This window comes from Haematobia irritans, chromosome 1 (genome assembly GCF_050003625.1).
Source record: "Haematobia irritans isolate KBUSLIRL chromosome 1, ASM5000362v1, whole genome shotgun sequence".
NCBI classification, from domain to species: domain Eukaryota; kingdom Metazoa; phylum Arthropoda; class Insecta; order Diptera; family Muscidae; genus Haematobia; species Haematobia irritans.
Window position 1 is genome coordinate 79,607,845 of NC_134397.1, and position 14,120 is coordinate 79,621,964.

The following is a 14,120-nucleotide window of genomic DNA, read 5'->3' on the forward strand; positions in this document are numbered from 1 at the left end:
TTGTATTTCTATTGATAATTTTTTCAAACTTTTTTTTCTATAAAAAATTTTGCCAAATTTTATTTCTACAAAAATTTTATTCAATATTGTATTTCTATATATTTGGTCAAAATTTGATTTCTATAGAAAATTTTGCCAAAATTTGATTTCTATAGAAAATTTAGTCAAAATTTTGTTACTGTAGAAAATTTTCCAAAATTTTATTTCTATATAAAATTTTGCAAAATTTTATTTACTAGACAAAAATTTTTCCAAAATTGTATTCAGTGAGCATACAATTTTGGAAAAATTGCTGCTAAGTCGAAAACTTGTAGAAATGACTCAAATTTTCAAATTTTTCAATGAATGAATCATAAATGCATTTTTGCGAAATTGTCTAAACAATTATAAATATTTCCCAAATATTGCCCGAGTTTTGTAGAAGTCTGATTTGAGATTTTATCAAAATGTAGATCTAAATACAAAGTTGTGCAGAGTATATTATAATCAGCCCGCCCGACTTTAGACTTTCCTTGCATTTTTATTTTTCGTTAAAATTGTGTTACGTCCCATAACGTTAGATTTAAATTTTAAGTACATAGATTTTGTAGAAGTATATACAATTTTGTCTAAATCGATTCAGATCCAAATTCATGCATATGGAAATATAAACCTTTATATAGCTCGCAACAAATTTAAAGGATTTGAAATAGTATCAATAATTTTGGTCCACAAATACATATACAGTTGGTATATTCTCATATTATGATGGGTATTTATATCATTATTTTATTTTTTAAACATTGCCATAAATTTGAAATATAGAATTCAATTGGCATCTAATGTGAAATTAAGATCTTTTTTGGCACACATAAATAAACACGATACTTTATATCGTCCACTTACGGTACCCCCACAATAGAACTACAAATTAGTGGTATTAAAATGAGATTTAGTTATATTACCCGGAGTCGACTCCGGAGTCGGAGTCGGAGTCGAGCTGATGAAAAATGCTGGAGTCGGAGTCGGAGTCGAGCAAAATTGGCTCGACTCCACAGCCCTGATTGACATAGCATTAAAATGCAAATAAAAAGATATTAAATGCAGGAAATAAAATTTCCATAAACGAAAATTTAATTTTTTTGTTGTTGGCTAAAATTTAACATTGTTTCATTAAGAAACTTAAGTTTTTCTATTAAATAATAACGAAAAACTTACAAACATGTATGGAACTAACACAGTCAATGCAATATTTGGTGTGACGCATGCCAATTTCCCATCTTCGTACGTATATTGTCTTTGATATGTATGCACACTAGAGGTGTGCACGTGAGTAATATTTTGCTCACGCACACTCACGACGGAGAAATCTTATTCACGCACGATATTTTTTGGTAGGACTCACGCACGCTCACGAAAAGAAAATTTGTACTCACTCACACTCACGCAAGAAAATCTTTTAAATGTCGTGACTCACGAAAAATATCGTGACTCACGAAAAATGTCATGACTCACGAATAATTTTATGAGTGATTTAACTTTAGAACCTGAATGAAAACATGAGTATGGTTAAAATCGTTATAAAAATCTTACCACCTAGGATGTCACTAAAATTGTAAATGAATTCAAATCGTAAGCATTTTATGTTCGTCAGCGGGATTATTTTCGTGAGCGTGTTTTTCCGAAATTCGTACTCACGCACACTCACGAAGATATTATTTTCGTGACTCACGCTCACGCACGACATTTGGTTGGTTAATCACGCACACTCACGCCGTTGCCGCCAGCGTGACTCACGAAAATTTTCATGAGTCACGACAATTTCGTGTCACGTGCACACCTCTAATGCACACATTGCGAACGCAGCAGACAGAATGTCGCCAAACATGTTTTTTCAATTTAAGGTGAATATTAAGTTCGAGTTTAGCCGCTAGGTTAGGTTAGGTTAGGTGGCAGCCCGATGTATCAGGCTCACTTAGACTATTCAGTCCATTGTGATACCACAGTGGTGAACTTCTCTCTTATCACTGAGTGCTGCCCGATTCCATGTTAAGCTCAATGACAAGGGACCTCCTTTTTATAGCCGAGTCCGAACGGCTTTCCACATTGCAGTGAAACCACTTAGAGAAGCTTTGAAACCCTCAGAAATGTCACCAGCATTACTGAGGTGGGTAATCCACCGCTGAAAAACTTTTTGGTGTTCGGTCGAAGCAGGAATCGAACCCACGACCTTATGTATGCAAGGCGGGCATGCTAACCATTGCACCACGGTGGCTCCCACCACGGTTTAGCCGCTAAAATCTACATTATTTCACGATTACTTTTCTTTAATTATCCGTTTTAAGGAATACAAACTTTGTGAAAATTTGCTTTGGGCTATTCCCCAACAAGTTATAATCAAATTTGCAACAAATATGTATAATTTTATGCCTTTTTTTATTAATGATTTAGTTTTCTCTTCAGCGGCTAAATTCGAACTTAATACTCACTTTTACTCGAAAAAAAATCCCAACCGTTCTTTATGAGTTACTTCCACAAACTGATGCCTCCATCATACGTTGTTGAATAAATACACATTATCTTGTTCTCCCTTTATCTTTCTCTCCATCGCTGAAAACTATTCAATTTCAATCACAAAAGTGATTGAATCAACCGCATGCTTAATTGGGAATGCAAAATTTTTCAATCACTTTTGTAATTGAAAATTGTTTCCGAGTTGATTAACAAATTAATTGAATCAATTAATATTTTAATTGGAAATATCAATCATTTCTTTAATTGGTCTTTACTCGGATTCGATTAAATAATTAGTTGATTCAATTAACATATTAATTAATCGTTTAATTGAAAAAAATTAGGTGGTAATTTTTTGTGCGTAGTGAATCATTAAATTAAAGAAATTTCTTTCCATGTATACTACATCCATAATGTCCAATTTAGGTTGAGTCGTTAATTACATTGAAATAATCAAATCATTTTTTAATCATTCAAAAACAAAACAGATTTGAATTGGTCTACGGTTGAATTTTAAACGAAAAGAAGGGATAATAAAAATTATAAAACGAGGGGATAATATAAATTATATATTAAAAAATTAAAGAGGATTATGGACTTGAGTGGTATGTAACAATATCCAACATGTATTCCAAATAACTGAAATCCATTTTAGCTTATTCTTTGCCGAAGTTAAAGGGCCAGAAACGGAAAAGACAACCGAATTGGACCGAACAAGAAAAAGAATTGCTGCTCTCGCTTACGGCAACTCACAAAGCTATATTGGAAAATAAGGGATGTGACCCAACTACAATCAAACTAAAAACCCAAGCATGGGATGACATTGCATTTAGTATGAATGCCGCTGGCTATAATCGTTCTAAAGACAGGTTAAAGCAACAACTCAGTCGCATAAGAAGTGCCAAAAAATATAGAAACTCATCAGAGAAATGTAAAAGTGAAGGCGTCTTTTCGTCTCAAGAAATACGCATTAAATCTGAATCAACAGCATCTGATAGTGGTGACGATGACGCAAATTTTCATAATGAACGACAAATAACCTTAGAATCTGCCATATGTAACCAATTTGGGAACAAAAAGTGTATTGATTCCATGTCTGCTCGTACAGATAATACACCCATAAAGAATATTTTAAGTGGCATATCTCCTAGTTCTCCAACCTCAACAGAACCAAAAAGGAACGATGACGATTTACTTGAGGAGGAAATCATAGATTGTAACATTTCCAACAACTCCCCAGAATTTGGTATAAGAAACCATGACCGGAAAAGACAATTTCGCAAACTTTACTCATACCGTTTGGCTGTAGAACGCGAACGATTAAGAAATATCAAAGAGCAAGCCAAACGGGAACGCCTTCTGTTTCAGAAAGATGTTCAAATTCAAAATTTAAAACTAGCAATCCTACAGAATTTTTCCAAGCGGATTAGTTCTGAAAATCAAATTTTCTAATTTTTCATAGTTTATTTAGCCGTATTTTGGTCATCCAGAGGTATCGAATTAAGCGTGAGTGAAAGGTGCATAAAGACATTCAGATACTCATAATTTGTTGCGTACGATTGAACTGAATCCGTATATCTGTAGATCTCTTCGAGAACCATTGCTTTGCCAATTTGCTTTTAAATTTTTATTTAATTTTTGTTCTTTTTTTAATAAACGGCCTCAAACGCCCATAAACAGTCTTTTCGTCCATCTTGATTATTAATGGTTATACTTCTTCCTATTTTTCGCTTGTTGTTCATATTTGTTCGTGCAGCGTAAGCGCAATTACGCGAACCTCTGTTCTAAAATTTATGCGGCCGTGTGAGGTAAGTGATACTATAACAATCACCAACTGGGATAGGAAATGTACCAACAAGTTTTTGAAAGTATTTGCCATCACTATTGTTAGAAGAGCCATTTGGTGAAACACCAAGAGGTAACAGCTTTTTATAAGTCATTTGAAAGAATCCATAAACACGCAGAATTACGCCTTAAATTCTGAAATGACAACCAAGAATAAAAACACTGACTGCCGATTTCCATTATTTTTTAGCGTGCTCTTTTATAGTTTGCTCGATATGGGGTCCACAATTTCTTTTTTTCAAAATGTTAACAAAGAGCGGTCAGTACCTAGAAGGTCCGTTTTTGGGCGGATTTTTGTTGTTTTTAGTCTTAACTGTATTTCCTACAAAATTCTACGCATTTTAGAACAAACAAATGTTGTACATATGTGCTTTAGATTAAAAGTTGTAAACTCCGCTATTTGGAATTTAAAAAATGTTGACAATTTTTTTTTTCAGAAAAGGCAACTTCTCATCCCAAAATTGGCAATTTTTAAAAAAGGAAAAAATATTGTTTTAAAAAATTCTCATTTGGCAAAGCACCGATTGCTAAGCCGATCTCTTTTCCAAAAGCCTTATGGCTATTCCCACTAACTAACTGCGAAATGTTTCAACATCCTACCATAGACATTATAATACATAGATGATGCACTATTCTCTTTAAAAAATGTGTCAGTTACAAAAATTAATTTTCTGACATTTCGTTTTGATTTTTTCGTAAAGAGTCAGTCCCAAACATTAACTTTCGTGCATTTGCTTTTGTGTTGTTCGTAAAGAGCAATGCTGCTCAAAATTAAATTTCGTACCTTCGCGGTTTTGGTCAAATTTTTTTGTGTAAATATGAACTTTTAATATATATTAATTTATTTATAAATCCTCTGGTGCATCATAAACGTTATAATTTTGTGTAAAATTGGCAAACTACAAAAAGGAAAACGAAAGAGAATGTAAGCGTGCTCTTATTTTTCTCGTTTATTCTTAATCTTCGGAACTGTCAAACATAGTTTGACACCCATGGCTCATCTATATGTTTATAAATAAATTAATATATTAAAAGTTCATATTTGAACAAAAAATTGTGACCAAAACCGCGAAAATACGAAATTTAATTTTGAGCAGCATTGCTCTTTTCGAGCAACAGAAAAGCAAATGCACGAAAATTAATGTTTGGGACTGAAGCGGACCTTAGACGGTCGGATAAACACTCCGACAGAGGTTCGTCTATTTGTTGTGTGTTCGTTCAAGTTTTGCCCTTAAGGCCGGTACTATGTTCATTCTTGCGAAAAATTTTTATGGAAACCATTATTTCGCACATAGAAAGCGGCGTTTTTTTAGGTAGCTTGGAGCGCTATTTTACAGGGAGCGATATTGGATTAAGTTGGTGGTTGTTGCTTGTTTTTACAAAATAACATTTTATTTTTCCTTGGGCAATTGATCAGCTATTCCTTTGATCCTTTGTATAGTTTCGGAACAAAAATTTGTCCGTGTTTTTTTTATAAACCCGCACAAATAGTTTTTAATAAATAAATTATTTCTTAATTCACATTGCAAATGGCGACGTGCTATAAACGTCAATTTTTCAACACGAAAAAACAAAGTATCACAAATGGAAAAAAATTCGCAAATTTTTCGCATTTTTTGGTTTTGTATGGAGTTTCAACGCGAAAACCGAACAGAGTACCGGCCTTTACACTGCACGAACAAATGTGATGACAACATGAAAAAATAAGAAGAAGCATAAACAAACAATGAAGTTGTACGAAGATTTATGGTTGAAACCATTTTTTACTGAAAAAATGGAAGAAAATAATAAAAAATCCTGGTATATGTGTCAAAACAATGATTCCTGAAGTAATCCACATTTAATATATTACAAATTACTTGATGAATTTAAAATACTTGTCGCCTGGTTTCCCATTGATTGGAAGTGGAATTTTTCCACGTTTTTGCCACAATACTGGTTTAGATTTATGTATTTCTTTAATTTTCAACCAGAATTGGCGATCCATCATTAATTTCATTGCAGAAATGCCTGTTTTTAATGTAAAAATAAATTTGTCTTTGATAATGTTTGTCGAACATCCCCTTACACTCAATGATTTGTACCACCCAACCAGAAAAAATCAAATTTGTTTTGATTTTATGGCAACACGTCCCCGCGACAGCCGAACACGACCTTATACAATCGGATTTGTCGCCGCAACGTGTTGTGTCGCAGGGTTTATCCGACCGTATAAGGTGCCCTTGACCCTTTACGAAAAAATCGAAACGAAATGTCAGAAAATTAATTTTTGGAACTGACACATTTTTTTAAAGAGAATAGTGGATCATCTATGTATTATAATGTCTATGAGGCATTCCACTCAATTGCGCAGTCAAGTGACTCAATTTCTTTTTGAAAAATGAGAATTACCGTACAAATCAGTCAATTTTCATTACAAAAATAGGTATGATGTATAGAATTTTATATGTTTTTGCAATATTTGGTGTTTCGTCAGGAGAACAAAGGAAAGAAAACAAAAATAAAGCCAAATTAAAAAATCACTCAATTGCAGACCAAAAAGAGCCCTCTACGGCGTGCAGACAAACTACAGCGCTGTGAATTCACTTGAGATGTCTTAAGGGCACCTTATACGGTCGGATAAACTCTGCGACAAAACACGTTGCGGCGACAAATCCGATAGTATAAGGTCATGTTCGCATGTTGCGGGAACGTGTTGGCATAAAATCAAAACAACTTTGATTTTTTCTGGTTGGGTAGCACAAATCATTAGGTGTAAGGGGATGTTCGCCAAACATTGTCAAAAACAAATCTATTTTTACGCTAAAAACAGGCATTTCTGCAATGATATTAATGATATATTGCCAATTCTGTTTGGAAATTAAAGAAATATATAAATCTAAACCAGAATTATGGCAAAAATTTAGAAAAATTCCACTTCCATTCAATGGAAAACCAGGCGAGAGGTATTTTGAAATTCATAAAGTAATTTGTAATATATTAAATGTGAATTACTTCAGGAATCATTGTTTTGCACCATATACTCGGATTTTTATTATTTTCTTCCATTTTTTCAGTAAAAAATTGTTTCTCCTATAATTCTTCATACATCTTCGTTGCATGTTTATGCTTCTTCTTATTTTTTCATCTTATTTGTTCGTGCAGTGTAAGGGCAAAAATTGAACGAACACACAACAAATAGACGAACCTCTGTCTTAAGGTGGAATTACATACCATGCGGTCATGCGTGCGTACGTTATATGCTTTTGTCAAAAAAAGTTAAAATGTTATAACTATAATTGTTTGAGTTACACGACAAAAGTAACGTATGCATATGACGCATAAAGTTGACGAACTTTTAACTTTTCAATGCGTCGGGTGCGTTGACAACATTAAACAACATGTAAACAAATCAAGAAACGAAAAACAATTTAAAATATTGACGAGAAATTATTGATTGAATTTAAAATACATAAAGTCCTATACTTTAAAAAGTGTGTGGAATACAAAAACATAACAAAAAGCGCAGAGGCAAGGAATGTAATCAGCAAATTCATTGGTATTCCGACGCATACTGTGTAACTCAATTGAAGAATCGTATTCGTCAACGCATTCGAATACAACGTACGCACGCATGATCGCATGGTATGTAATTCCACCTTTAATGTTTATCCGACCGTCTAAGGTCCGCTTTATATTTAATAGACCAAGAAAATATAGAGACATACCTTGACAATTCACCATGGTTTTGTTTATTTGCAGTGCGCAGTCATTCCACTCAATTGCGCAGTCAAGTGACCCAATTTCTTTTTGGAAAACGAGAATAACCGTATAAATTAGCCTATTTGTATTACGAAAAAGGTGTGGATAGATAGAATTTTATATGCTTTTTCAGTATTTGCTGTTTCCTCAAAAAAAAAAACAAAGGAAAGAAAACACATATAAAGCCAAATTAAAAAATCACTCATTTGCAGACGAAAAAAAGCCATATACGGTGTGCAGACAAACTACAGCGCTGTGAATTCACTTTCGTTGTCTATACCTTCCTTGGTCTACGATCCTACCGGTAAACAGCTGAAATATGAAAATGACTAATAAAATTACTTCTTTTTGACATATGTCCCTACTTTGGGGATTTTGTGGATATTTGATACGAATTTTGGGAATGGTATATTCAGCAATATTTCTTAAAACAATTTTTTCTACAAAACTCATTAAAAGCATTATCCCTGCCAGCATTTCAAAGTTCCATTTCATCCTCATCGCTACCACAGACTCGTAAATGTCACTACAACAATCGCCAACTGTGATGGGGGAAGCATATACACTCATAGAAAAAAGTCTGTTGTTAATAGCAAACGCTGTCTGCTGTTTTTCAACAAACAAAATGCTGCTGTTTTAGCAGATTTTTTGCTAAAACAACAAACAATCTGTTATTTTGGAACAGCAGACATATTGCAGAAAAGTCAATAGTTTGCTTAAATTTTCTGCTGATCCGAATAAAATTATAAAGTCTCTCCAGTCAAATGGACAATAGTAAAATGGTATACATTATAAAACTTTAAGGCCGGTACCCTGTTCGGTTTTCGCGTTGAAACTTCATACAAAACCAAAACATGCGAAAAACTAGCGAAATTTTTTCCATTTGTGGTACTTTTTTTCGAGTTGAAAAACTGACGTAACTCGCGTATTCAGTATTTTCATAACATGGCGCCATTTGCAATGTGAATTAAGAAATAATTTATTTATTAAACTGATTTTTGTGAATTTATATCACAAAAATGGATCTGATTATTATTTAAAAATGTAATCTGATGATTGATAAAACTAACATGGAGTTGTATTTCCATAATAAACTAGCAACCAACATCTAGCCGCTCCCTACTATATGGTAGAATATAAATAATTTATATAATATGAAATTTAAACACAAGTTAACATTCCTGGGATTGAGACCCTATTTAACGAGATAAGGCCGGTACTCTGTTTGTTGGTGCGAAAAAAGTTCCCCTAAATCATTGTTTCGCGTTGAAAAATGATAGTGTTGACAATATATTTTGAGGGAAAAAACAGCCATTTTGGGACTTTTTTGCGTTTATTTCGTAGAAATGTATTGACAACATTGCAGACTGTACATACGCAACTATAGTTGCTCGATTTACACACACACGCATACAAAATAAATAATTTGAAAAAGAAGAAGCAGGCGAAGTTATTTTACAAATATCTATTGAATTAAAAAACTAATTTTACAGTGCTGCATTTTATTTTTTGGAACATAGCAATTAATTCTTGTGATTCCATTCATTGCTACCTCGGTACTATACATGTTGCTTGAAGTGCTAATGCTTGTTTGGAACATCAATTGCTGTGCCTCCTTTTGTTTAAATTATGTTTTGTGTTTATTATCCCGATGCCCAGTACAAATGAAACGATTGTAAAATATAATTCACCAAATAAAGCTTTTATTTTTGTTAACATTTGTGTTTAAATTTCATGTTATATATGTACATTATTTATATTCTACCATATAGTAGGGAGCGGCTAGATATTGTTGCTAGTTTATTATGGAAATACAACTCCATGTTATACTTTGTTTTATCAATCATCAGATTACATTTTTAAATAATAATCAGATCCACTTTTGTGTTATAAATTCACAAAAATCAGTTTAATAAATAAATTATTTCTTAATTCACATTGCAAATGGCGCCATGTTATGAAAATACTGACTACGCGAGTTACGTCAGTTTTTCAACTCGAAAAAAACAAAGTACCACAAATGGAAAAAATTTCGCTAGTTTTTCGCATGTTTTGGTTTTGTATGGAGTTTCAACGCGAAAACCGAACAGAGTACCGGCCTATATATGAAGATATTCGTTTTTCGCAGAAACGAACTTAGTACTAACCCAATAAACACAAACGTTTGAAAAGTGCTAAGTTTCAACAATTTTTCAAACATTTTTTCAAAGGATTAGGGTAATATTCAAGTTGAGAAATTGTTGAGAAAATCGCGTTCTCAACAAAAAACAGACATTACCCTCAACAGTGAAATTCAACACATTAGCAATAATATCTCAAGTGTTATCCTCAAACTGAAATGCATCGCTACTCAATTATTTGTCAAACAATTTTCGATGCGAGTCAAATTCAAAATTAACATCGTTGCAAATACTTTTCAACCTAAATTTGTATGAATGATATACCCACTTTAAATTGAAAGTCAAAGCCAAAATTCTCTGAATTTTGTATAATTTATTCATTTTCATCAAAATAAAATATAAAATACACTACATAACACAACAATACAATATGATAAATAATAATCTTATTAAACATATCAACAAATAGGAACAAAAAAAAAAAAAACAAACAACAAAACTTTAAATATCTTAAACATTATTAGTAAACACTTTTGCATTGATAATTCGATTTCCTTCCTTTTGGTGTCATAAAACCGCAATAAAATTTATTAACATGCGGGCAAGTTGAAATTAGGAACGTACTGGACCGCGTGTTAGAATTGATTTCCAGCAGAATGAATTCACAAAATATCCATTTTAAACTGATAATAGCATATGAATTAAACTGACGATATGATGCACATTTTCATCCAGAAGTTGTTGATTTCAACAATTTGTTGTTTTTAACAATTTTAATAGGTTGCACTTGTAATGTTTGTGGAAACTTTTTCTTGTCGATAAGCCACTCATTTTTCATTGGTCAGCTTCTTAATGTTTGCAAGAATGTAGCATCCAAAGATGTTAGTTTTCTGCAAAGAGATTTAAATTTAGTGACTTCTCTAAAGTGTTGATTTAATTTTTCATATTGACGTACCAATTATTATAAACTATTTGAAGCAGTTCCAGTTAATTGTCCACCATTTTTTCATCGGTCAGCTTTTTAATGTTTTCAAGAACGTAGAATCCTTAATTTTAGTTTTCTGTAAACAGATATACATTTAGTGACTTCCTTAAAGTTTTATTTCATTTTTTATTTTCACTTACCTATTTTTATAAACTATTTGGTTATTTGTCTAAAATTTTCCATGTTTTTATTTTGACCACGAACTTCGTTGCACAAATAAGTATTGAAAACCACATGGTTTTTTCGTTGCATTTTAGAGTAGTGTTTTGTCAAAGTTTTCTCATATTATCTTCAACACCTTTTCAAAGATTTCGTCAACATTTTGGCAAATTGGAAGTAATTCGCAAACAATTTGAAGATGTATTGAAGATGAGCTATTTCAAGTCAAGTTGAATTTATGTTGAAAATTATATTTACCCTCAAACTGAAAAGTTATTGCATTTGAAAAACGCTCATCCTGTGTTTATTGGGAAGCATTAGCCGCTAATTCTTCACGATTACTTTTCTCTGGTTACTGGATTGCATTCGCGTATTTTGGTTTTGACAAATGCCAACGTAAATGTCAAACGCCAACGCCGTCAAAGCATCACTTTTAAACTAAAACACGAGACAAGCCGGGAAAATAGAAAAATTATTTTGTGTTGTTTGGTATGTATTGGATTGTATAATATTGTATTCCATTGAAAGACCTTTTGTTTTTAATAATTTTTAGATTGGAAAATTGCTATTATATATTGATATATGGGAGCAACCGTCGTACAATGGTTCAAGCCCGCTTTCCATACAAACGGTTATGGATTCAATCTTAGTTTCGACTAAACACTATAAAGTTTTGCAACGGTGGATTACTCCCTCTGTAGTTGTTATAGCAGTAAAAATGTTAGCTATTTCAACCAACGCAGTTTGCTATATCAGCAGCGATGTTTGTCAAAAATTTTTAGCAAACAAGTTTGCTAATTCAGCAGCATTTGTTTGCTATTTTAGCTGTAAAAAATAATTGCTGTTTCAACTAACAAATGTTTGCTGAAACAACTACATGGTACTGCCTTTTTCAGCAAACAAAATCTGCTGTTTTAGCAAACATTTTTGCTATTATGAGTAACAAAATTTTTTGGGTGTACAAAAAGTTATGTTAAATGTGATAAATGTTATATTAATAAGAATTTATAAATGTTTAATCAAATTAATAAACATCTACACAATCGTGTTTTACAAGTCTGTGGTAGCGATGAGGGTGAAATGGAACTTTGAAATGCTGGAAGGCTATTACTCATTATAAGATATATATATATATATATATATATATATATATATATATATATATATATATATATATATATATATATATATATATATATATATATATATATATATATATATATATATATATATATATATATATATATATATATATACCTTTTGTATTAGAAAAATAAATAAATGAAAGAAAAATGAAATGAAAATGAACAGTAACATATTTTCTCATATTTCGAAGAATACATCGATACATTTCCAAATTTTCTCTACTTTAGATTGTGTCCAACAAGTTGGAAATTTAAATCAATTCCACTGACAATCAAAGTTTCAATATGGCGATTGACATTTTTGTTTTTGTAATACTACCCTGCCAGCATTTCAAAGTTCCATTTCATCTTCATCGCTACCACAGACTCGTAAATGTCACTACAACCATCCTACTGTGATGGGGGGCAGCATATCATAAAGTACAAAATGTACTTCATACATGTATTTTGCCATCACTACTTTTACAAAAGCCATTTTATTTTTTGTGAAACGCCAAGCGCAACCAGCTTGTTATATTTTATTTAAATAAAACCGAAAATAAAGTTCTGAAAACATAGATTTTACGCTTAAAATTGTGAAAGGTATATTGATGAACAATTTTTGATTTTCCAAATGGAATAAAGTGATTGTTTTTCAAATATTTTAAAGACACGCTGCCTCCATCGAATAAAAACACTGGCTGATAGACGCTGCAACATGTAACTCGCTACTTGTAACTCTACATCATCATTAATGCAAAAAATTATGTTAAATGTGATGTGATAGTGGTATAAATGTTATATTTTTAAGAATTTGTAAATGATTAATCAAATTAATAAATATCTAAACCCTGCCAGCATTTCAAAGTTCCATTTCAACCTCATCGTTACCACAGACTCGTAAATGTCACTTCAACCATCATGAAAAGGTACATCAAAAAGTACATGCAAGTAATTTGCCATCCCTACTGTTAAAAAATCCATTTTTTTTGTGAAACGCCAAGCGCAACCAGCTTGTTATATTTTAATTAAATAAAAACGAAAATAAAGTTCTGAAAACATAGATTATACGCTTAAAATTGTGAAAGGTATATTGGTGAACAATTTGGTGATTTTCCAAATGGAATAAAGTGATTGTTTTTCAGATATTTTACAGACACGCTGCCTCCATGGAATAAAAACACTGGTTGATAGACGCAGCAACATGTAACTCGCTACTTGTAACTCAACATCATCATTAATGCCAAAAATTATGTTAAATGTAATGTGATAGTGGTATAAATGTTATATTTTTAAGAATTTGTAAATGTTTAATCAAATTAATAAATATCTAAACAAACGTGTTTTACTCGACCACAATGATTCTTTTACAATTATCTTAAAATGCACTTTTTCTGATTGTTTGGAGGGTCCCTTATTGGCGTCGTTCTAAATTGATCTATAAAGGCACCTAATAATTGCACTCATGCGAAACATTTTTGTAGTAACTTGGCGTGGTACAACTTCTCAATAGTGACGGCGCTTTTCCGACGAGTTTTTGATATCGTATATGATTGTTTTCGACGTAGTGGGGATTCTCAAAAGAGTCCCCAAATTCAAAAAATGTTGGCAGGGAACAAACGTGTTTTATTCGACCACAATGATTCTTTTACC

The 14,120-nt window shown here is 32.1% G+C and overlaps 1 protein-coding gene and 2 long non-coding RNA genes across 4 annotated transcripts; 2 read left to right on the forward strand and 1 right to left on the reverse strand.

The window, feature by feature from the left end:
* The first annotated feature begins 2,924 nt into the window (after nt 1-2,924).
* On the forward strand, nt 2,925-4,350 carry LOC142239393 (uncharacterized). Its single transcript, XM_075311179.1, has 2 exons — nt 2,925-3,098; nt 3,149-4,350. The coding sequence occupies exons 1-2, from the start codon at nt 3,086-3,088 to the stop codon at nt 3,943-3,945; spliced, it is 810 nt and encodes a 269-aa protein (XP_075167294.1). The 5' UTR covers nt 2,925-3,085; the 3' UTR covers nt 3,946-4,350.
* Nucleotides 4,351-10,695: 6,345 nt separating this feature from the next.
* On the reverse strand, nt 10,696-11,777 carry LOC142239400 (uncharacterized). Of its 2 annotated transcripts, XR_012723017.1 has the most exons (4): nt 11,602-11,777; nt 11,325-11,482; nt 11,155-11,260; nt 10,696-11,089 (listed from the first exon to the last, which is right to left on the reverse strand). It is a non-coding gene; the product is annotated as an uncharacterized LOC142239400 (long non-coding RNA). The 2 variants fall into 2 exon arrangements; XR_012723016.1 differs by having other exon boundaries at nt 10,701-11,089; nt 11,325-11,777.
* A 1,036-nt stretch (nt 11,778-12,813) lies between these two features.
* On the forward strand, nt 12,814-13,826 carry LOC142239410 (uncharacterized). Its single transcript, XR_012723021.1, has 3 exons — nt 12,814-13,070; nt 13,138-13,555; nt 13,624-13,826. It is a non-coding gene; the product is annotated as an uncharacterized LOC142239410 (long non-coding RNA).
* The last annotated feature ends 294 nt before the right edge of the window (nt 13,827-14,120 follow it).